Source organism: Melospiza melodia, chromosome 12, assembly GCF_035770615.1.
Source record: "Melospiza melodia melodia isolate bMelMel2 chromosome 12, bMelMel2.pri, whole genome shotgun sequence".
NCBI lineage: Eukaryota > Metazoa > Chordata > Aves > Passeriformes > Passerellidae > Melospiza > Melospiza melodia.
In genome coordinates this window covers 27,323,460-27,346,437 of record NC_086205.1, presented here as the reverse complement: position 1 = coordinate 27,346,437, position 22,978 = coordinate 27,323,460, and the positions used below count along the sequence as shown (strand labels likewise).

The 22,978-nt window shown below is 48.4% G+C and overlaps 1 protein-coding gene across 1 annotated transcript in view; it reads left to right on the top strand.

The window, feature by feature from the left end:
• Window positions 1-14,285, top strand: part of LEKR1 (leucine, glutamate and lysine rich 1) — a 28,784-nt gene extending 14,499 nt beyond the window's left edge. Inside the window, exons 6-11 of the mRNA XM_063167439.1 lie at window positions 6,403-6,484; window positions 7,957-8,034; window positions 8,267-8,470; window positions 9,470-9,551; window positions 12,661-12,813; window positions 13,770-14,285. Coding sequence (XP_063023509.1) covers window positions 6,403-6,484; window positions 7,957-8,034; window positions 8,267-8,470; window positions 9,470-9,551; window positions 12,661-12,813; window positions 13,770-14,285 — 1,115 coding nt within the window. The remainder of the gene's footprint in view (window positions 1-6,402; window positions 6,485-7,956; window positions 8,035-8,266; window positions 8,471-9,469; window positions 9,552-12,660; window positions 12,814-13,769) is intronic.
• Window positions 14,286-22,978: the final 8,693 nt, after the last annotated feature.

Here is a 22,978-nt window from a genome sequence, read left to right as displayed (position 1 = left end):
CCCAGCGGGGGGAAAATGGTTTTAAAAGCACCAGAGTTGTGTTGATGGTCACTTCACTGCTCCTTCAGCACCTCTGGAGACAGCAGGTGTGAGATCCCATGCCTGAGTCACCATCCCTTAGCATGGACATGTCACTCATTATTAGATTGTAATAACAGAATGATATCTTATTATTGAGGTATTTATTGTTATAACAATACTGCTCAAAAGCTCTAGCAACAACACCTTCTGTCTCTGTAGAAATTATAAGGAGCAATGGACATAAAATCTCATCAGGTGATCTTTCACATTCTGAAATACATCATGACATCAAACACTTGTATTGCTGTGTTTATGTGACAGGAAAACTGCCCTAAGCTGAGGTTCCCTTTCCCCTCTGTTTGCTCCAGAGGCTGCTGCAAACAATGGGTTCAGGGCTTGTTCATGGGCATGGCAAACAAACACTTCCATTTTCAGCTTTGCCCCCTTTAACTCCATGTACAATTGCCTGTTCTTATCTCAAAAGAGAGGTTTTCACAGTCTCTATTTTATTACAGTTTTTAAAGGTTGTTCAATGTGTTTTGTATTTTGAGGGGGCCTGCATGGCTTCTTGGGTCTTCTGAAAACCTGAATTTGCTTCCCTGAATTGGCATGTTGCATCCGCCCATCACAATTAATTATCACAGAATTCTGGGATGGTTTGGGTTGGGAGGGACCTTGAAGCTCATCCCATTCCTCCCCCTGCCAGGGGCAGGGACACCTTCCTCTGTCCCAGGCTGAAAATTTGCAGTGAATAGAAAACAATTGAGATTTTATGGAGAAAACACAGCTAAAAACACAGCTGATTCCATATATGGAATTCATACAGAATATTAGGACCCTGCAAAATCTTAATGACGAGTAAAAATACCATCTGAGCTGGTTGATGTTTTATGGGAGGCATTTTAAGATTGATTAATAAAATGTAGCAGTCACTTGCTAATAAATGAGTTATTAAGGAACAGTAAAACGTTTGATGTGGGCATCCAGAAGGAGTTTCAAGGCAGGAAAGCTGCTGGCTCAGGCATTTGGATTCCACCCTTCCTGAATGGATCAGTAAAACACAAATCCAGCAGGATTCCAAGGGGTCTGGCTCTAGGGAACATGTTGCTGGATCAGGGTAATAAAGCCAGTTAATGCACTGCTGATAAAAATGTTCTCTTTGAAATACCAAACAAGGTTTTTTCATAGAACAATCATTAAATATGAAATGAGTTTGTTTGCCATTGTATTAAAATAAATGAGTGGGAACAAACATCTTACTGGAAATCAGTTCCAGGGAGAGGATTTGTCCTGTCCAAAGTGGGGTGTGGAAATCAGCCACATCCTGAGTGTCCATGCTTTGGGGGGAGCTGGGGGTTTTGCCTTATTTTGCTTTTTTTCCTCCCACAAACTACTCCAAAGTCCCTCTTTGGAATAACTTGACACTCCAGAAATAATAAAAAAAACCCTGATTTGTGATTTACGTGTTTTTAAAGGATTTTCCTTTCTTCAACCAATATTTTCAGGATTCTTGTGCTGGATATTTCTCACAGAATTGTGAAGTCACAATTATTTCACACCGCAGCAGGCATTTGCAAGAGCAGGGGCCAAGCAGTTGTTCCTGCTGTTGTTTTTTGTTCTCATGCTTGTGAGGCTTTCTGGAGATGCCCTTTGTGGGGGATTTGTGGGATCAGTTGGACTGCTGCCTTCAAGGCACTTTTCAGCCTCACCCAGTCCAGGGAGGTGACAGCTCCTGACAAATGCTCAGCACAGGGTAAGGTCTGCTGGGTAATTGTTTAATCAATCAGACTCCCCAAATCAAGAATCAATAATGGTGATAATGTGTCTGTGTTCTTAGCGCTGGCTCCTGAAAGCTTTCATTTTATTACCAGCTAGATCCTCTACTTCATCACAAATCAAAAAATCGTTTTTCTTCCCCAAAGTCCTTGTGGCTTTTCTTTAGCTCATGACAGCTCTGGCCTTGCTCTGGGTGGATTGAAATTGCTGGTGATGCTCAAAAAATCCGAATTTTCAGTCTTTGGCTGCTCCTGCTCCCAATCTAAACCTGGTGGTCTGCTGCCATGATGAGGCTGATGAGAGATGATGGAAAACTGCAGCTGGAGAGGGAAATGTTAGCATTCTTCATGGAAAGGAGGGAAATGTTAGCATTCTTCATGGAAAGGAGGGAAATGTTAGCATTCCTTATGGAAAGGAGAGGGATGTTAGCCCTCCTTGTGGAAAGGAAAGGAGGTGTTTTCATCTCCTGGAGTGTCTTTAATGGCACTTTAAAAACCACTTTGAAGACATGGCACTGGATGAGATTTAATGTCCCTTCCCACCCAAACCACAATTCTGTATTAAAGGATGTGTCTTTATTGTATTTTGTTTTGTCTGCTTGGCCTAAACACTGAGGGTAAAAAATGATCCCCAAGGAAAATTAAGGTCAGAATCTCCAATTTTTTTCCTGTTTAGTTTTTCCAGTATTTCACACCAACGTTAATGAGTAGGAGAAGCAGGTCTGTAGGAATTGTGACATATCCCAATTAGCTTGGCCTCAAACAGGCAGGAATAGAGGCAGAAAATTCAGGCTTTAGAGCCAGTCCTTTGATGCTGGAGTGTGAACTCTGGCCACGGATGAGCAAATCCAATCCTTGTGAGTGCAGGCATGCTTGTCCTGTGTCTCTGGGGGCGTGGGAGGGGAGCAGCCTCTGCCAAAATAACATTTTTTCCCTACTTAAGGATTTTGTCGTGTTTGCATGGTTGCAGTTGTTGGTTTATGCTGTTGAGGCTGCCCTTGGTTTGTGCCACTCAGAACTATGTAGAATCTGGTGCCTTTTGCTGCTTTGTCTGCTGGTTTTGTGTCTGAAGGTGGAAGGATGAGGCAGAGGGCCCTGGAGCCCAGCCTGGCCCTGGTCAGCAGCACAAGCTGGGGCAGATAAACCCCAGCCACTCCTCCCCTGGCAGCTCTGGGTGCTTTGGACACTTCTGATGGCACTGGGGAGGTCTCCTGAAGGGATCCAAATCTGGAGTCCATCCCTGGGCTCCTTCCAGACTTTTGTGAGTCACAATTTAAAAGAAGGACTTTGTTGTGTAGACAAAAAAAAAAAAAAAATTATCTTAGAGAACACAGGACATGAGCTATTACAAATACAAAGAATTAGTTCTGTTCTGTGCAGGCCTTGGGGTGTTACTTCACTGCTTTGGTCTCCTTAGGAACACGTGGTGAGGCAATGTTTTCCTGCTCTGACACTGCCATTTTTCATGCTTGTATTTCATATTTCTCACAGACTGCCTGCTATGCTCCTTAAACAAATGTACTGGCAGCTATCTGTGTTCAGTGTACATCTGAGTTTGCCTGGAATTGGTGTTCTGAGAAAAATATTTTTGCCCCCTTTGGCACAGCTGATTGGCCAAATTCAGGGCCCATACAAGGGGTAGTTATTAAGTAATTTTTAAATAATTGCTGCAAGTTCCTATTTCCCAGAATCCAAGGGAAATCCAGCACAAGGGGTTGGGTCCCATTCTGCCTTGGCCAGGGGTCTGTGTGCTCTCTGTCCAGCTCCTGCTCCATCTTCAGCCCCCAGTGGGTGCCAGGCTGGGCCCTGGGGAGGGTGGAGGGATGGCAGATGGATGGCTCTGAGCTGGGGATGGCAGATGGATGGCTCTGAGCCCAGGCTGGGGCTGCTCCATCCCTGCAGGTGCCCCAGGCCAGGCTGGAGCAGTGGGGACAGTGCCATGTGTCCCTGCCATGGCTGGGGTGGGATCCAATGTCCCTCCTACCCAAACCAATCTGGATTCCATTATCTGTTTGAGCAGTGCTTTATGAACCTCCCCATGAAGTCTTAACTTCAGGGAAATAATTTTCTTTTTTGTACACACGTATGAAACGTTGAGCATTTATTTAGATTACCCCCAAATTGTCAGCAATTATATTGGGTGGGATTTTGTAGGTTTTGCAGGAAAAGCAGAAAATTACCCAGCTCTACCACGTGTGCCTCTGCTCCAGCCTGGCTGGGAATCTGTTAGGAATTAGCTGTGGAGCTGATGGCTTCCAGAGTGGCTGCTTCCCCAATGTGCTGCTGGTTATTATTTTGATTTTTCACAGAAAGCTTTCGCAGTTGTTGCTGTTTCCAGGCAGGATCTGGGGCACCGTGCCCTCGGATGCAAACTGGGCGGTTCAATTCCTGCAAGGCAGCTGTGGGCAGGCTCTGCTGGCTGTCTCACACTCGCCAGGGGCTGCAGTGGTGCAATCTGCCCAGGGAAGAGGAAGCAGCCCCAGTTTGCTGTGTTTCTGTTTCTGTGGCTCAGCAGGTCCTCGTGCCTGGCCAGGCTGTGTCCCCCAGCCCCTGTCCTTGTCACACACAGCTCACAGGGGTTACTGGAAGGTCTGTGACTCTGCTGAGAGCCGTTCTGAGTCACAGCAATGAGTAAAACTCAACAGGAATAGTGAAACTGAGATGGGTCTGGCCTGCTGAATCTCTGAGACGTGGTGGTTGTTGCACACTGAGCCCAGTATCACTATTACAGTGGGTGAGCTCTTTCTGTTGGCTTTGCATGTTTTGCAGTTGGCTTTATTTTCATTACCAGAGAACATTTTTACATAAGGGTTTGAATACATTTTCCTCTATTCAGCAGGTTTGCAGCACAAGTTTCCCTTTGTATTGCCATTCTCCCTATTAGTTGCCTGATTTTTGCCATGGTTCTCACTGGAATCTGCCTCCATGGGTGTGGGACTCTCTGCTCACCAGCTCCCATTGGCTTTGGTGGGAATTCTCTCTGGAGAAGATTGCAGAAACTATTTGTGTAATTAAATCCATCTCTTCCCTCATGAAAAACTCCTGTCCATGCTCAGTGAGCGTGAAAACTTCTGGGAACAAATGGAGTGAAAGAGGAAACAGCTTTGAGAGAGACCACCCAAAGCACAGAACAAACCCAGCACCATCCCTCTCCTTTTCCTTTATTCCAGAATTGTGTCCACACTCCCACACCGAGGGAGAAGAAAAAAGACCACAGTTATTAATCATTGGCAGAAATCTTTTAAAATAACAATTTTTAAAAAAGGTCAGAAAGAGTTGTTTGGGAAAATCCTCTCCTGTGAGGATGGGCAGAGGGTTCTGCTCCTTCTGGTGTCCACCCAGTTTGATAGAGCCAACAGGTGCTGTGTGTTTTACTCTGTATAATTCTCTCCCTGATTTTTTTTTTTTTTTTTGGTTGTAGTCTTATGAACAATTTTCCTTTTCCCTTCAGTGAAAAGAGGGACTCCTCCACTTGTAGGATTTATCAGGATAAGGTGTGGCTGGCAGGAAATCCCACACTGGGCTCATCCATCATCATTGCTGGAAATGACTGACAGAGACACATGGGAAAAGTTACAGAAATTCAGGGAATTGGGGTGAAATGATAAATTTAAGAACAGGAATGACAGATTTGGCTTCTGGGAAGATCCATCAGGGAGCTTTGAAGGACCGTCTTGGGAGCTGTTCCCTTCAGAGACAAGGTCACCTCACTTTGTTTGCTGCTGCTTTCTGAGGAATAATCCTGTTTTTTCTTTCACTTCCAGACCTGTTGCAATGATTTGTCATTGGATTTTTTCCCATGTATTTTTGGCGCTGTCCTTTTGGTAGAAAATTTAATTTCAAATCATTCCTAGGTGTCCTGGAAAGGCAGCCCTTGTTCATGAGGATATTTAGGGATACCCAGATGGCTGCCCCATCCCTGAGGTGCTCCAGGATGGGGCTGGGAGCAGCCTGGGACAGTGGAAGGGAGCTGGGCTGGAGCAGCTTTGAGGTCCCTTCCCAGCCAAGGCATTCCATGATTCTGTGACATGTTCATGGAGATGAAAATCTGATTGAGCCATGTGCTGCTGCTTCAGTTCAAAGGCTTCACATCTGCAAGTTATGGCTGTTCTCAGAATTTAAAAGCATAGAAATGATGATATAAGGCACACAAAATCAGATGAGATAATTTAACGGAAAAAACAGATATTGTTTTGGGAAAAAGGCAGTGGCTGATTGGAGCTGAGGTGATGTATTCTGAAAGATAATACATAGAGGTTAAGACAAGTACAACACCATTTAATTACTGCCAGGGTTTCAGATGAAGTGAATTCCAGGTGAGTTTTGGTGCCACCTTCCTGCATCTGTTTGCTCTCAGCTTTATGTACAAACAATCTGATTTAAAGCATTTCATGTTTCAGTGTAGTTGAAGTTAGTGTTTTCTGGTGGGATAAAAAGCCCCAAACACACAAACAAACCCCAGATTTTTGCTGTAAAGACACTCTGCCTGTGTGCCCTGCTCTGCCTGAGGTGGGAGTGAGGAGCTGCAGGTCCCACCTGGAAACAAACCCCTAAAGTGGATTAATTTAACATTAACAGAGACACAACCTCGTGTTTTTGCTTTCAGATTTAACAAATCAGGTGGAGACAGCTGGCCTGCAGCTGCAGAAGGTGACAGCAGAGATGGAGCACTACAAGAAGCTGTTGCTGTAAGATTCCCATTCCTTGATTGCTTCCACTGCACACAAAACACATCTGCCGCTTTTTTCTTCCAGCAAGTGCTGCTTGTCAGAAAGCTCTGAGAAGGTTTTGACCAGCAGAGGAACTATTTTATCTTCCTATGGTTGTTCCTAAGCACCTGCCTGAGCTGTGGGAGCAGGGATTGCTGAACTGCAGCAGGGATTGCTGGAGCTGCAGAGGAGGGATAAGGAGCCTGAGGCAGTGCCTCACCTCACACAGGTGTACGAGGCTTTTTGGGATATCCACATAAATCCAGGACTAAAAATGTGTGTGTACACATGTTTATGTAGGAAGGAAGGAAAATATGGTGATAGAGCACTGCCAGAGGGCAGGGTTGGGTGGGATATGGGGAATTAGGAATTGTTCCTTGGGAGGGTGGGCAGGTCTGGCACAGGTTTTCCAGGGAATTTGTGGCTGTTCCTGGATCCCTGGCAGTGCCCAAGGCCAGGCTGGCTGGGCTTGGAACCACCTGGTCTATGGAAAGTGTGGGTGGAACAAGATGGGCTTTGGGGTCCCTTCCAACCCAGATCATTGCAGGATTTTCTCCAATTTCCAGAGCACTCCCCAGCACTCAGAACACTCCCACATCAGGAGCCTGACACCCCAACGGCACAAAACATCCCAAATTCCACACTGAGTGCTGGAAACCTCCGTGGGCACTGGAGCAGCTGGGGGACATCACCTCCAGGAGAATCCAGAGGCTGCTGAAAAGGCCCAGGCCGTGTCTGTGGGGCTCAGGAGTCAGAGCTGGCACTGCCAGGCCCGTGGGCACCCAGCTGCCCTCTGTGCCCCTGGTTCCCTGACCTGAGCACGGGCTTTGTGCTGTTCTGCTCTGCACCTCCTGTTTCAGTTCCCTCACTCAGGGGTCTGACCATGACCGAGTTGCAAATATTTGGGATGCTTAGCAACAAAGTACTGCAGTGATAATGTAAGGATTGAGTGGGAAACAAAGATGTCATGAACACAGTTAAATAAACACTGAGGGCTTTCCAAGTGTAAATTAACATTTCAGCGTAATATGGGCGCAGTTTAATAAAACAACATATTCTATAGCTGTTTAAATGTAAATATGAACCTTAACCATGGTTATTAATTGGTGCAATGGTGACATAATGACATGAAACCTGAAAAGTTTCCAGCCCTTTTACCTACAAAATTGGCATTTGTTCCATTTTATTCATTTATTACTCAAAATTGTCACCAGTGTTGCAAGATCTCACTTCTTGTTTGCAACATTTGTGATCCAGGTCAGGCTGATGGCACTGGGAGTGTAACTTCCAATTATTAACAACCATTGCTGGAGCTGACAGAACTTTCTGTTCATGCCTTTTATCTGAAATGGAAAATGCAAGGAGGAAAACACACCCAGAAGTGATATCCAGGCTGCAAGAGTAAAGCTCATTTCTTTGGGTAATATCCTTTTTTCCCAATGTTTTTTTAGGGTGAAGTCAACAGAACTTGATGTCTGTCAAAATGAACTGAAAAAGATCAAATATGAGAATGGAATTGCTGAGTCGAGGTAAATGCTGAAATGATATTTCATATTTTTGAGCAATGACAGCAAACATTTTATTATTTTAATGCAGTTTTTATTCTATAAATTTTAAAAAATTCGGTCAAGTCAGTAGACTTGACTTCATGAAGAACACATAGAGTTTTGACCAATATTTTATTTTCCAGGCATTATTATTTCTGTCTATAAATAAGAATATAGTAACTACAATGCTGCTATTTCTTTATTTCATCTGTAGACTTACAAAAGAGCTGAAGGAAAAGGAGGAATCCCTTCTCGTTTGCCAACAAGTCTGCAAACATTTGCAGGAGGAGGTGGCTGAGAAAGAGAGGAGAGAAGAAGATCTGAAAAGAAGAACTGGGAGATCAGAGAGTGAGCTGGAAACCCTGAAAGCTCTGCTGGGCCAAACTGAGCAGGAGGTGCTGATGCTGAAACAGGAAAGGTAAAGGGAGCTGAGCTGGGCTCAGGTGTCCTGGAAATTCTGCAGATTTTGGAGGTCATTGAGTTGGGTTTTTAAATTATTATGGGATAGATAAAACTTGGGTGAAGTGAAGAAAATGTGCAATAAAAAATAGGAGCTCTGCTTGGACTGCAGGGCTTCAGCTGGAGTTTAATCTGAGCCCCAAACCCCCATTTTTGCAGCTGCTCTTTGTGCTCAAGGTGCAGGGAATATTCAAACCCCTGAAATGCAGAGCACTTGGTGCCTCCTAAATGCTGAAATCAAGCCTGTGGCTGTCAGAGTGAAACTGGAGATGGAGATTCTGCTGCAGGTACTTGAATAAATATGGATTCAGGTTGCTGAGTCCAAAGCAAAGGCACTCAGCTCGATCCCATTCCAGGGCAAACAGAAGCCCAGTGCTTCATTCTGCACATCCCAAAGCAATCCCAGGGACAGTGGCAGCTTTGTGCACAGGCTGAACTGGTGGGAAGCTGCTCTCACACCTCCCCGAGCACCAGATCCTGTCCAAGAGCCTGGCTGAGGGAACACTGAGGCGTTTTTGGGGTGGACAAGTTGTTAACAGCATCAGTGGCAGGAATTTAACCTCTCCAGAGTCCTGCCCTACAAGCCCCATGTAACAAACAGTGCCTTGAATGACAGGAAGCACTCAGTGCTGCTCATTCCAAACCCATTACAAATTTAAATTAATGAGCCTAATATTCCAAGCTCATGAAATACAAGTTCTGGGAGGAATATTTTAAGTCTTTCTGTGTTCTTTGAAATTTGTCTTGAAAATATCAAAGAACCATTAAAATGCCATTTGAAGTGGAAGATCAAGCACTGTATTTTCTTTAAAACATTAAATTCAGGAGGCAAGTGAGTGCCTGGTGGGGATCCCAGGTGGTGATTCCTGGGGCAGGGACGAGCAGGAGTTCATTGCAAGGCCAGGGGATGCCAGCAGTGTGGGCAGAGCCCAGGTTTACATGGAGTTTGTGTTTCCAGGGAGCTGCTGAAGAGCAGGACAGAGCAGCTGCAGGAGACACTGAGGCAGAAGGTGCAGAGTGAGGACTCCTGGAGGGACAAGGTGACTCTGGGGGCTCTGCTCTGGGGGGTTCAGTTCCACAAGGGCACAGGAAAGCAGGGAATGATCTCCCCCAGTGCCACGTGTGGTGGGGTCATGGAATCACACACAGCCTGGTATGGAAGTGAATCAGCCAAAAAATCTGTCAGGAACACACAAATCGTGTTTGCCTTTGGCCTCTGGGTCTGCTGGGGCCTCAAGCCCCTGAAATCCCAGGGAAGGGTTTGTTTGGGGAGCCCCCTGTTTCCAAAAGCACATTTAATGCTGGCTCAAGTTCATGGAATGCCAGGATCCCAGCCTGGTTTGGGCTGGAGGGACCTTAAAGCCCCTCCAGTGCCACCCCAGCCATGGCAGGGACAGCTCCACTGTGCCAGGTGCCCCCAACCAGCCTGGCCTGGGCACTGCCAGGATCCAGGGGCAGCCACAGCTTGTCCATAATACCCTTTGTGCCAGGAGTTCTCCTGGCAGCCTCTTCCAGAGGGATTTGGGGAGCTGCTTCCCATGAACAGCTGTCACCCGTGTTTTCATCTGCAGCTTTCTCCATGAGCACCAAAAAACCCTGAACTGAAAAAGAAATAAAAATATATTCATCAATTAAAAAGAATAATAAATAAAAATATATTTATGTATTGAAAAGAATAAAAATATATATTAAAAAGAATAAGAAACTAAAATAAGTGCATATATCAGTGAAGGAAAATTTAAAAGCAGAGTTAAACAATAATTGTGACTTGTCTGATTTAAGCCTCACATAATTGGTGACTGAAATTACTGTATTTTTTGTTTCAGTGTCTGAAAGCTTTATTTAGTCCCAGGAAAACTTGGGGACTGGTAGTAATTAGGATCAGTTTCATTTCTTTGGAAACCCCTTCCCTTCCCTGTCACAGGATATAATTTGGGAAGGGGATCAGGCTGGCTCCATAATCAGAGGTTTTCAGCCTGACATGAGAACAAAGTAAAGATTGGTGGGAGGGAGAGGGAGCAATTTCAGCTTTGGTGTCACAGCCATTAAAATGCAGCCACAGCAAGGCCCCAAAACTCAGCTCAGCAGCCAAAAAAATCAACAAAGTGACAAAGTGACAACATTGCCTTTGGTTTGTGCCACTGCAGAGCACCAGAAAGTCAAGTTTTCTGTTTAAAATACATATAAACCTGAAATGGTTTCAGTGGAACAAAAAAAAAGTCACTTTCAGGGAGTAATTTAAGAAATAACTCCACTGGAACACTCATATTTAAGGAATCCCAGGATTGCTGAGTTTCCTTTGAGTGCCCAAACACCACCCTGTCCCCAGAGCCCCCAGTGCCACATCAGTCATTCCCTGGGCACCTCCAGGTGTGCTCCTGTCCTCCCCTGAGCCACCTTTCCATGCAGAAATCCCTCCTGGACAGATGGGTGCACACATTCATTTTTTAGGCTTTTAAGATATTAATTAACGAGGGGTGTGTAAGTGGCTGTAAATCAATTAGTGGCCAATGTGCTCTCTTGGAACATCAACCTTCACTTTATTCTGTTCTGGATCTCAGCTTTATTAATTTCAAATATTAAATGGGAAAGGTTTTGTATGAATGGGCTCAGGTTTTTATATATTGCCTTTAATTGTTTAGTCTATGGAGTCAAGGAGCCTCCACAAAGTGATCGGGGTCTGTAATAATAGGTGGAGTTAATAAATCTGGGGGTTTATGTTCAGAATCCCAACTCCCATCTAAGAACACAGAAATATCAAAATAATATAATATAATATAATATAATATAATATAATATAATATAATATAATATAATATAATATAATATAATATAATATAATATAATATAATATAATATAATATAATAATAAGCAACAATATATATTATTATATAATAATGAAAATAATAGTTCATCATTATGTAATAACTATTATATTAAATAACTAATATTAGTATAATATTAATTACTAATATTACATAATTATAGAATATATAATCTTAATTACAGAATAATTATGTTTGTAACAAAATTTATTATATAATAATATGATTATAATTAATATATTAACAATTTCATTTTATATATTATAATTATAAAATCATTATTATTAATATTTTATTATAATTATTGTCATTATTGATATTGTTATTGATATTGTTGTTATTATTATAAGAGTCTACTCTGAGCATCCTACAAATACAAAAATTTTAAGCTATAACAGTGGGGGATTTGCACTTCTTCCACACCCTGAATTGGGAATATTTTGCTTTAAAAAATAATGAAAATATTTCCAGTTTCTCTTTTCCCCCTAAAGACATTGGGGAGATTTATTATACTTCTGCTCATAATAATGTGTCGAATTAGATAATTGTAATTAAGCTCATTGTGGGCTTTTGTGCTTTTAATCATTGAAATAATGAGGTTTGTGTTGTGCATTTAATGTGCCTGTTGTGCTCTCAGCCTGCTGCATTGAAATCCATCAGAATCAGCTGCACAAAGGGAATAGGAACAGCCTGGGAAAGGAAAAGTGTTCTTCTAAATGCAGCCTTCAGGGTTTCCTCCAGAATCCAGAATTTTCTGGAGAAATTTCACCCAATATTCTAACTGGAGAAGGGTCTGGGATCCATCATTTCTGGGGAAATGATGGCTGAATTTATAATGTGAATTATTGGAGGTGCTGCTAGGACTGGGAAATTTCACCCAATATTCCAAGTGGAGAAGGGTGTGGGATGAGCCCCTTGTGACCTGGCAGGGCCTGCAGGGGCTCCAGGAGAGCTGCAGAGGGACTGGGGACAGGGATGGAGGGACAGCACACAGGGAATGGCTCCCAGTGCCAGAGGGCAGGGATGGGTGGGACATTGGGAATTCCTGGCTGGGATGGGATTCCCAGAGCAGCTGGGGCTGCCCCTGCATCCCTGGCAGTGCCCAAGGCCAGGCTGGACCCTGGGGCTGGAGCACCTGGGACAGTGGGAGGTGTCCCTGCCGTGGCTGGGGTGGCACTGGGGGGGATTTAAGGTCCATCCCATCCCAATAACAATAACAATATCAATCCCATCCCATCCCAATAACAATAACAATATCAATCCCATCCCATCCCATTATCCCATGCCAGTGTGACAGTGGCACTGACCCCTCTTGTCCCCCAGCTGGAGATGGACCTGGCCAAGGGGGAGGCTCGGCACAAAGAAGCAATTCTCAAAGTCAGGGAAGAGGCCAGAGTGGAGCTGGAGCTGGAGAGGCAAAAACAGCAGGAGCTGATCACAAAGTACCAGAGAGAACACGAGGAGCTCCAGCAGAAGGTGAGCAATGCTCCAGAGGAAACTTGTGGCAGAAGATCACAGAAAACTGTAAAAAATTGGAATGTGAAGGAATAAAACCTTCTCTGCGTGTCATCTGCTCTAGATGACACAGTACTTTTTCACAGTCTTAGTATATTTAATTTATTTTTAATGGAACAATCTGAAAAGAACTATTCCAGTTCAAGTTCATTGGTGTGGAAGTTCTTTCTCATCTCGTATTTTCAGCACCAAAACTCCATCTACATCCCCAGAGTTGCTGATTATATTTAATCTGACATCATCACTTTTAAAAGCTTGGGGCTGTTTCAGGCTATGATGAGGTGCCACAATCCCACCCATATTTTTCCCCTTCCCAAGGGAACCTGCAGCTCCAGGGCCAGTAAAACCTGCTGGGCTGGACTGGTGCTGGCACCACAGGGGGCTGGGAGCTCCAGATCCCCCTCAAGATTTATACAGAAATTGAGAAATTGGACCTGGAAACTGAGTTTCCAAAAGGTTTGATACAATTCCTGAGAAAACCTGAGAAATCTGGAAAATGAAAGGAATGTAATGAGGTTTTATTATTATTTAAAATCTGGGACATTGTGATTTAGAGCTGAAAATGAGTTTGGCTTTGTTCACCTGGCAAATATTTAACCATGGTTTTTAAACCCTGAGGAAACACCGACTTGCAATAAATTTAACTTGAAGTTAAATTTCCCCTTTTTTTACCTCAATGACTCTATTTGATCTTGAACATACTAATTAATCTCTGTGTTCTCAGTGAGTGGTGATTAATTTACAGCTCTTTGGTGTCCTCTGAGGGAATTATGTAAATTCAGAGCTTTTTTTTTCCTCTCTGAGGACCTGCAAGTTTGAATTTGTTGGTTTTTTCCTCAAGTCACCATTTGTCTGCTATTACTTCTCCATATTTAGAGGTTCTGAGTGGAGATTAATTCCCGTCTGATCTCACCCAGATCCCAGGTTTAATATCCAGTGCCACCAAGAGCTTGAGGATGGAGATGGAAATTCTGGAGAAGAAGCTCCAAGATGCCCAAATGAAAGTGGCAGAGAAGGATGGAGACAAGGAAAAAGAAATCCAGAGCCTTAAAAGGCTCATCAGTGAGCTTGAGTTCCAGCTGACCATGGAAAAGAGCAACAATGAATCATTCCTGGACAAACTGAGGAAAGAAATTAAGCACAAGTCAGATGAACTGGAAAAATTAACCCAGGAGAAGACACAGCTGATTCACAGTTTGAGTCAAGTTCAGGAGGAGGTAGGAACAGGACCCAGGAAATGCCTGGTTATTTTTACTTGGAGACATGTGATTTCTAAAACCATTCAGAGGTCTGTGACCAGAAAATCCATTGAAATGCAAAGATTTCTCAAACAAATCCATCATCATTTCCTAAATACGGTACATCACAAAAGGCATGAACTTTCAGTTCAGCAAATGCTTAAATTAGTGCTTCATAGAAAAATATATTACTAAAAATTATTTTTCAGATCCTGCAAGATCTTTCTTAGTCTGTAGCCTCATGTCCCACTGCCCAGACATGAGTAAACAAAGAAGAATTCCCAGTTTTTAGAGTAGAAGACATGGATATTTCTCATTCCTTGAACTGGTACCCCAGCTCCCACCAGTGCAGCCACGTTCCCTAACTCAGGAATGCATAAAAATGAACTAAATGCAAAGAGAAATCCAACTGATGGATATTCTGACCACAAACATTTGCTGAATGCTTGGAATATGATGGGAAGGGAGGAGAGAGCTGCTCCATGGGAAATGTGGAGTCAGGGACTGCAGATAAGATTAGGCAGGAATGTCCAAAGCAATTCAGTGGCAGGAAAAAGAATTGGTCAACAGCAAAAATAAAACTCTTCCAAGTGAATTGGTGCTAGGGTTGGTACTGATCTATTCCTTGGAAAGGTTGGGAAAGGTGTGAGTGGAATTCCAGTGAGGTTGTGACCGATCTGTGCCCAAGGACGGGGACATGGCAGAGAGAGGCCTTGGCAGTGCTGGGACAGCATGGAATCACCATGAGTGATTCCATGTGTTCATCCCTGGTTCCACACCTGGTTCCATATCTGATTCCATACCTGGTTCCACATTTGGTTCTATTCCTGGTTCTGTATCTGATTCCACACCTGGTTCCATGCAGGCTGTGCTCTCCCACTGCAGAGGGTTACAGGGAAAAGCAGCATTAACCCCTTGGTGTCACTGCACCTCTGTCCATTACTGCCTTCCCTTCCCAAGAGCAGCATTCCCAGTTCTCCCAGCTGGGCAGGAGAGCAGGAACACCATCTGAGCACTTCTCTGGGAACAGCAGGACAGTGCAGGGCGGGTCCCTGTCCCAGGAGAGTCCAGGTGTGATGTCTGGCCCATTCCCGGTGTTTCTGTGCAGAATTCCCTGCTGCAGGAGTGGTGTCCCCGGGCAGTTCGGGTGTGATGTCTGGCCCATTGCCGCGTTTGTCGTTGCAGAACTCGGTGCTGCAGGACACGGTGCGCCGCGAGTGCGAGGAGCGCTTCGAGCTGACGGCGGCGCTGGGCCGGGCCCGGGAGCAGGTGCTGGAGCTGCGGCGGCTGAGCGGGGCCCTGCCGGGCTCGCCGCGCTCGCTGCCCGCCGGCGATCTGCGCCTGGCGGGCACCCTGGGCACGGCCCGCGCTGCCCGCGGCCCCGGCTCGGGCCGGCACGGCGGCAGCAGCGCCGCCTCCCTGGAGCCCCCCAAGGCAAGGGCGGCCCCGCCGAGCGAGCCCCGCGGCCGCGGCCCCGCCGCGATGAGGCACCGGCCGAGCCAGCTCTGACCGCCCCGCCCGGAAACCATTCCAGCCTCCGGAGGAACACTCCCGAACTCATCCTACAATTCAAAATCCAGTTAAATATTTGTTTATTTTTGGTGCAGTAACTTTTATCCTGTCCGATAATTTATTCATGGTGTAATTAAGTGCTGGGCGCATTTCAAGATGGGAAAAGTGAAAAGAGTCTCTCCAAGAGGAGCACAAAGATCAGCACATCTTCAGTGAGTGGGATTGAAATCAGAAAATCCCTGGATCCCAGAAGGTTTGGGCTGGAAAGGACCTTAAAGTTCATCCCATTCCAATGTCCTGGCCCTGGGCAGGGAATAATGGCCCAGCATCACAGGATCCAGGAAGGATGGGGCTGCGAGCAGCCTGGGAGGGGAACTGGCGGAGCTTTGAGGTCCCTTCCAACCCAAACCAGTCTGTGATTCCATGATTCCATCATCTCACACCTGGGCTCTTATCTCCTGTTTGTGTCCTGGGGCAGCAGCTGCAGCAAAGGGGGAGCACGACCAGGGAGGAACAGCACATAAAATAAAAATGGATAAAATAAAATAAAATAATGGGAGCAGGAACAGGATCATAGCTCTGGCACGAGGGACTGGCCAGGTCCTGGAGCCAAACCAAGTCCAGAACAAATATTTCCCTTCTCCCCCTTCCTCCCAGAACCCAGAGCTCCTGCTGCTAAGCAATAAACAAAATATGGAAATGTCAGGGACCCTATTTTGCTGGCTTTGCAAACAATTTAATGAGTCTCACCATGTCAAGGAAAGTTTACCAAGTGTTTTCCATGGTGGGACGACAGGCAGAGCACAAAGTGCCACGGAGGACGTGGACACCTCATTACAGCCCTGAAATGTTAGGAAATCAAACTTGCTGCAGGAAGTTCTTGTAGGGGTGGTGTCAGGGACCTTGCCCTGCAGGACTCGTGGCACGAGGCAAAGCCAAACAAAGCTCCAGGAACAAACCTGTCCCCATGGGCAGCATTCCAGCCCTTCCCTTGGAGCAAACAGCCCATGGCACGGGGCTGTCCTGTCCTTCCCTGCTGGAAAGGCTCAGACTGCCCTGGCAGAGCTGGGGTGGTGCCTGCTCTGGAGGGAGCTCCTGCAGCCCTGACCTTTTCCAGAAAGGATCAGTCCCGTGTGCCAGGCAGGGAATGGGGCTCGGTGGGCTGGGCTGGTGCTCTGTGTGAGCCCCAGGCACATCCCTGGTGTCACCAAACCCCTCCTGAGTGACCCTGCCAGGAGGGTGGGCAGGGGATCCATCCCTGCTCCCAGGGGACAAAGGGACAGCACAAGAGGAGCCCTGGAATCTCAGTCAGTGCCTCAGTGTGGCTCATCCTTTTCCCACCTGAAGTTGCCCAAAGTGTAATGTTCTCCACAGATGATTTGATGGAGAGTCCAGCCCCTGTCTGGTCCTGCTGCTCCTTCAGCAGAAATCGGGGTCAGCAGGGGCCACGCACAGCTTGCCATGGATATCACTTCATTCCCACTGGGATATCACAAACCAAAGCTGGGATGATCACTAGACCTTGCTCTGAGGTGTGTGTAGGATCTGGGATCCCGACTGTGCCTTGCAGATGGAGTTTTTCTACAAAAGAAGAAATTGGACTGCAGGAAAAAGCATCTTAGTTCCTGAGCAGTGTTAAAAGTGCATGGAAATAGAAACTGATGCCACAGATCATTAAAATGTATTAATCAGAATAAAAGCATGACTGTCTTTCTTTGTACTGTGCATTTTCAATACCAAAACAAGATAATGAAACTGGGGAAAGTTCCTTTCGCAGACAACCCCCCAGAGCTGCATTTTTAGTTATTTAAAGCAGGCCCTTATTTCCATCATGAAAATTTGATGTTGGTGGTTACAGGTGGCTGAGAGAGCCCTGCTGAATGAAGAACAAACCCCAAACAGCTGTGATGGTGTGAAACGCTAATCCAGGGGTTTCATCCTCACAGCACACACAGAATTCACTGGGCTGGGATAATAAAAAGGGCACTGCCTCAGATTAATGCTGGGGGATTTTCACACCAGGAATGTCATTTGTGTGCAGCATCTGGCATTGCCCTGGGAGCTGCTCCCAGGTCATGGCCAGCTCCCATGGATTGCTCTCCTTGGCCCTCCAGGTTCTGGAGTGGGGACAGGGCTCAGTGCCAGGGGACTCTGCTCTTGCCCGAAGAGCCAAGGCAGGGGCACAGGAGCCTCCAGAGCTCTCAGGGGATGGAGACCCTTCCACAGAGGGGGTTGGCCCAGGGTGTTCCTGAGGCCACTTTTCCAGACCCACCCTCCCCTCTGCTCCCTGCAGGGGGATGAGGCTGAGACCAGCAGGGCTCAGGCACTGGTGCCAGGCACGGAATTAACTCAGGGTGGGAAATATCAGGGAAAGGGGGAATAACCCAGGGGGTCCAGATGGGGGGAAAGAGCTGACAGCTGGAAAGGAAAGTCTCAGTGTGAGTGAGAGAGAGGAAAATGCCCTCCCCTGGAGATGTGCAGCCAGGGAGGATCCCTGCAGTGGTGGAGCCCCTGTGCTTGAGTCATTCCAAGTGGGTGGGAAAAATCCATGGAAAATGTCCTGGCAGGAGCAGCCCTGCGCTGCAGGAGCAGCTGAACCCAGTGCCCCAAAGGGGATTTTCCATCTCCTGATTTATGGGATGTGGAAAGTGGTTTGGCCTGGCACCACTCCAGGGAGCAATGCCCAGCTGGCAGTACCTGCTTGGAGCTCTGGGGAAAGAGTCCTGGAAGAAATCTGCAGGCACAGGGGGAAGGAGCCTGGAGAGCCATGGACTGCAGCAGGTTCTTCTTCCTGCTGGAGGGTCACACTCTGTCCTGCCCAGATGTCCTTCACCATCATCATCGTCACAGACTGTGTTGAGTTGGAAGGACCTTAAATCCCATCAAATGCCACCCCTGCCATGGCAGGGACACCTCCCACTGTCCCAAGTGCTCCAGCCCTTTCCAGCCTGGCCTTGGGCACTGCCAGGGATTCAGGGGCAGCCATAGCTGTGCCAGGGGCTGCCCACCCTGCCAGGAACAATTCCCAATATCCCATCCAGCCCTGCCCTCTGGGATGGGATGCCATTCCCTGTGTGCTGTCCCTCCAGCCCCTGTAACACAGGCACTGCCCTCTCCTGACATCCCTTTCCCCAGTCCAGAGCAGCGTTTCACTGGCAGCAGAAATCGGGGATGCAGCATCCCCAGGCTGAATGCTGGGAGTTCCCTCTGCTCTGCTCCACGGCCGGGGCTGGGGGCGGGCACTGGGAATTCGGGAATGATGCCGGGGTGGGGCTGGCTCGGGAATCCTGTCCGTGAGGAGAAGCTCCTCAGGAGCCCGAGGCTGGCCCCGCTCGCTGAACATTTCCGTGAATCATTGGCTTTTATGGAAATCCAGCATCCTCTCCCCAGCTGTTTCCTGTGCACAGTACTGGCTGCAGGGCTTGTTTTAACTTTCCGGGACTGAGCGGTCATTTTAATCACCACCAAGCTCTGAACAAAGAGCCACGTGTGCCTTTGGGGGAAAGCACCCAAAAAAGGCTCCTGGGAACAGCTGGGAGGCTTCCCGGGCAGGGCAGGCTCCGGGGCTGTAACCCAGGAGCAGCACGGCCTCAGTCAGTGGCTGCCAACCCCATCCTGTTTGCTGGTGTCTGGTTTAAGGGGGTGTTTTTGTGGGTTCCTTCTAAAAATAACCCCAGCACCTCCTGGGAGGGTGGTGGAAGGAAGCAGTAGCTGGAGCTGGATGAGGCACAAATTCACCTGCTCAAGCTGGACACAGAGAACTTGTATTTCTGATCTCTGGCTGAAAGGCTGGTTCTGGTAACCAGGATTTTCTGGATTTTTTTTCAGGATTTTCTGTACTCACAGAAATCCAGAGAAATCCTTTCCTCTGGCTGGATCTGGGTAAGGATGTTCCAAACCTGCTGAAGATCCATCCGACAGGGAAACAGTCCCTTGTCCACTGGACTTCCATCGGGAGAGGATCTGTGTGTGCACCTGACCCTGGAGCAACAGAGACCTGGGGGATCCACAGCTGGGCAGGGCCGTGCAGGAGGGGTCTGGAAACAGAGCTCAGATCCCCTCTCCTGCATCTATGGGACTTCCCTTCTCCAGGATCACAGCACAACTCAGGGTTCACATCGTGAGCAATTAACCCAAAGCCAGTGCCTGAAATAAGAGGAGAGAGAACACTTGGGCAGCCTCCTGGCACAGGGCAGGATGTGTGCAGGAGATGCACAAATCCCAGAAGGCAAAAGCCTCCAGGGACCCCTCTTAGCCTGACCCAGGGAAAGTGATTCTGAGACCTTTAACCTCATGATCACCACAACCCTGAGAGCAGGACACCCGATGCTTGGGGTGTCCACAGAGCTGTGGCTGCCCCTGGGTCCCTGGCAGTGCCCAGGGCCGGGTTGGACAGGGCTGGGAGCACCTGGGACAGTGTGAGGTGTCCCTGCCGTGCAGGGTGGGGCTGGATGAGCCAGTCTCACCTGGGGTTAAAGGTGGCTGAGGACACGTCGCTGCTCGGGGGCCACGCCGAGGTCACCGCTGGCTCTGCAGAGGGCAGGGAAGGGTGGCGGTGCTGCCCTTTAGTCCCCAGCTCTGGCATCCCAGTGTCGCTCCGCTGCTGCCGGGGAAGCCACGAGGAGCCCTGAAACAAAAAGCAGCCCCGGGGCCATCCCGTCCATTAGGGACGGCAGCCAGAGCTCCCCGATCGCAGCCAGATGTCAGAGATAACATCTCCGCTCGTTCTTGCGGTTTCCTTGATGGCAAAGCACTTCTGTGCTCTCAACCTGCCTGGCCACGGCATCTGAGCGTCCTGGTGGAGAAAAATACGGAAAATACAAATTAAAAATTCAGAAAAATATCGAATCCTGCAGGGCTGGTTTGGGGCTGGGCTGGCCCAGGGCTCCCAGCCCGGAGAAGCTCCCCGGGATGCTGAGGGGGAGGAAGGAGGGTGCTCTGTGCCCTTGGAGGAGGTGTTCTATTCCCTTGGAAGGGACAGGGTGACAGCTCTGGCCTCTCCCCCCCACTCTGTCCCGTTTCAGTCAGTCACCCTGCTGTGTCCTCAGAGCAGGTCTCTCCTCAGCATGGGGGGAAAACTTTGAACCATCTCCACCTGGCAGAAAGGTGCTGAAAGTGTTTCCTTTTCTGGAGTTATTGAGGCATAGAAAAGTCTTCAGGCTTTGAATAAAAACTCAGCTTCTCACCATTGAAACAGGTATTGAGGCACAGAAAAGCATTCAGGCTCTGAATAAAACCTCAGTTTCTCACCCTCTAAATCACTTTAAAACGGGACCTCAGGCATTTGGGTCTCAGCTCCTGACTGCTCCATACAAACCTGGGCTCCCAAGTCACAGGGAATTTTGGGAAGATACAGCAATCCCTGCACAGGGGTAATTAAATCTGTGAGGGCCTTTTAGGACATTCACATGGTTTAAGGCAATTTTGCTGTGGATTTCCCCCCTTGGCTCCTGCGCACAGGCCCTGGGCCTGTCCCGCCCCTGCCGGGCCTCACGGGGATCACCCTGGCCTGGAACATTCCAGGGATGGGGCAGCCCCGGCTCCTCTGGGACCCCTGGAGGAGCCCAGGCCACGGTGAGGGACCCCCCTTCCCTCCCCTTTGGGGTCATCGGGACTGTCCTTGGAGCTGTCCCTGTCCCTGCTCACCCCCAGGGATCTCCCACAGCTGGTGCCCGGTGCCACCCCTGGAGGCCTCGATCCATCCCCGGCTCCCAGCAGCTGGAATTGGGGTGTCCAGCCGAGGCCGTGCCCCGGGGATGGGGCTGCTCTGTCCCCATGGCCCAGGGCAGGACATTTGTCCCCTGCTCACCTCGGTGCCTCGGTGGCCCTCGGTGTGCGCAGCCCCGGCAGAGCCGGGAGGCTCCGCTGGGCTCGGCAACACTTCCACCTACAGAGGGATCCCAGAACGGCACCCGGGAGTGAGAGGGATAACGGGAGTGAGGGGGGAACACCGGGAGTGAGGGGGGAACACCGGGAGTGAGGGGGATCCCGGGAATGAGGGGGGAACACCGGGAGTGACGGGGCAACATCGGGAGTGACGGGGGAACATCGGGAGTGAGGGGGAACATCGGGAGTGAGGGGGATCCCGGGAGTGAGGGGGGATAACGGGAGTGAGGGGGGAACACCGGGAGTTGAGGGGGGAACACCGGGAGTTGAGGGGGGAACACCGGGAGTGAGGGGGGATCCCGGGAGTGAGGGGAGACCTCGGGAGTGAGGGGGTCAAAAAACTTGTCATAGCTACTGAGATAAGAGCAGAGCGTAACCTCAGGTGACTCTGGAGGTCAGCACAGGTCCTTGAAGTCCATCAGCCCTGCCAAATGATTCATTTCTGTGACTCAGCTCCATGAAAACTTCAAAATTCAGGGATACTTCACTTCCAAGTCTTAGGAGAGACAGGAGCTGCGGTGCAGGGACATTTCAGCTGCTGTGGGCATTCAGGGGTCCCTCAGGTCCCACAGCCCCCGGGCTCAGGGAAGGGAAGCTCTGAAGCACAGAGGGTGCTCAGCGCTCACACAAAGCAGGGCTGAGCCCTCCACGGGTCACTTCAGCACAAACCCCAAACAGGCAGAGGGGCTGCTCCTCCAAACCAAGGGTTTCTCTCTGCTCTGGACTATCTGAGCAGTTCTTTTTTCAGGGGTAAAAAGCTCCTTCAATTCCCATAGCAACCACCACATTTTCCTGAACACCACAGTTCACAAACTGTGAACAAAACACAAACACAGTTGTTACCAGACTGAAAAACAGTGGTAACCAAGAAACAGACATTTTCTATTCCTCCTCAAAAATACTCACTTTCTGCCTTTCCAGAGCAGCTGCAGAGGGAGTCCAACAGGACAGGGCAGGGATGAACCAAGCACAGAGCTCCTGCTCAGGTGTCCTCTCCTTTCTGAGGGCTGTGCCCCTGTGACAGGGACCACCAGCAGCACCTGGGCTCTGCAGGGGAACACTCCAGCCTCAGCCATGCAGGAATGGGAGAGGCACTTGGGGAGAGCCAGACAGCAAACACCTCTCACCTGCAGACTCCAGGTTTGGTACTACCTGAGCACCAGCTGAAGAATCAGATCCGACTCCTCCTCTCCCCTTGCAGCTCTCCTGTCCCACAGCAGGCACAGCTCCAGGCAGGTCCCAGCAGCTCCTGCTCTCAGACAGGGGACAGCAGCAGCCCAGCCCTGCCTCACTTTAGACAAGTCCATGACCATTTATTCCAGCTGCAGCCCCAGGAGGACACAAACATCCAAAGCTCTCCCAGTTTTCCCCTCCCAACACCAGCACACCCACACCCCCGAGTCCCACTCGGGCACAGGGGTCACAGCGGTGGTGTGTAAGAAAACCAAGTTTAGTTTCCACACATTTGGCATCCAACAGGCAGTAAAAAA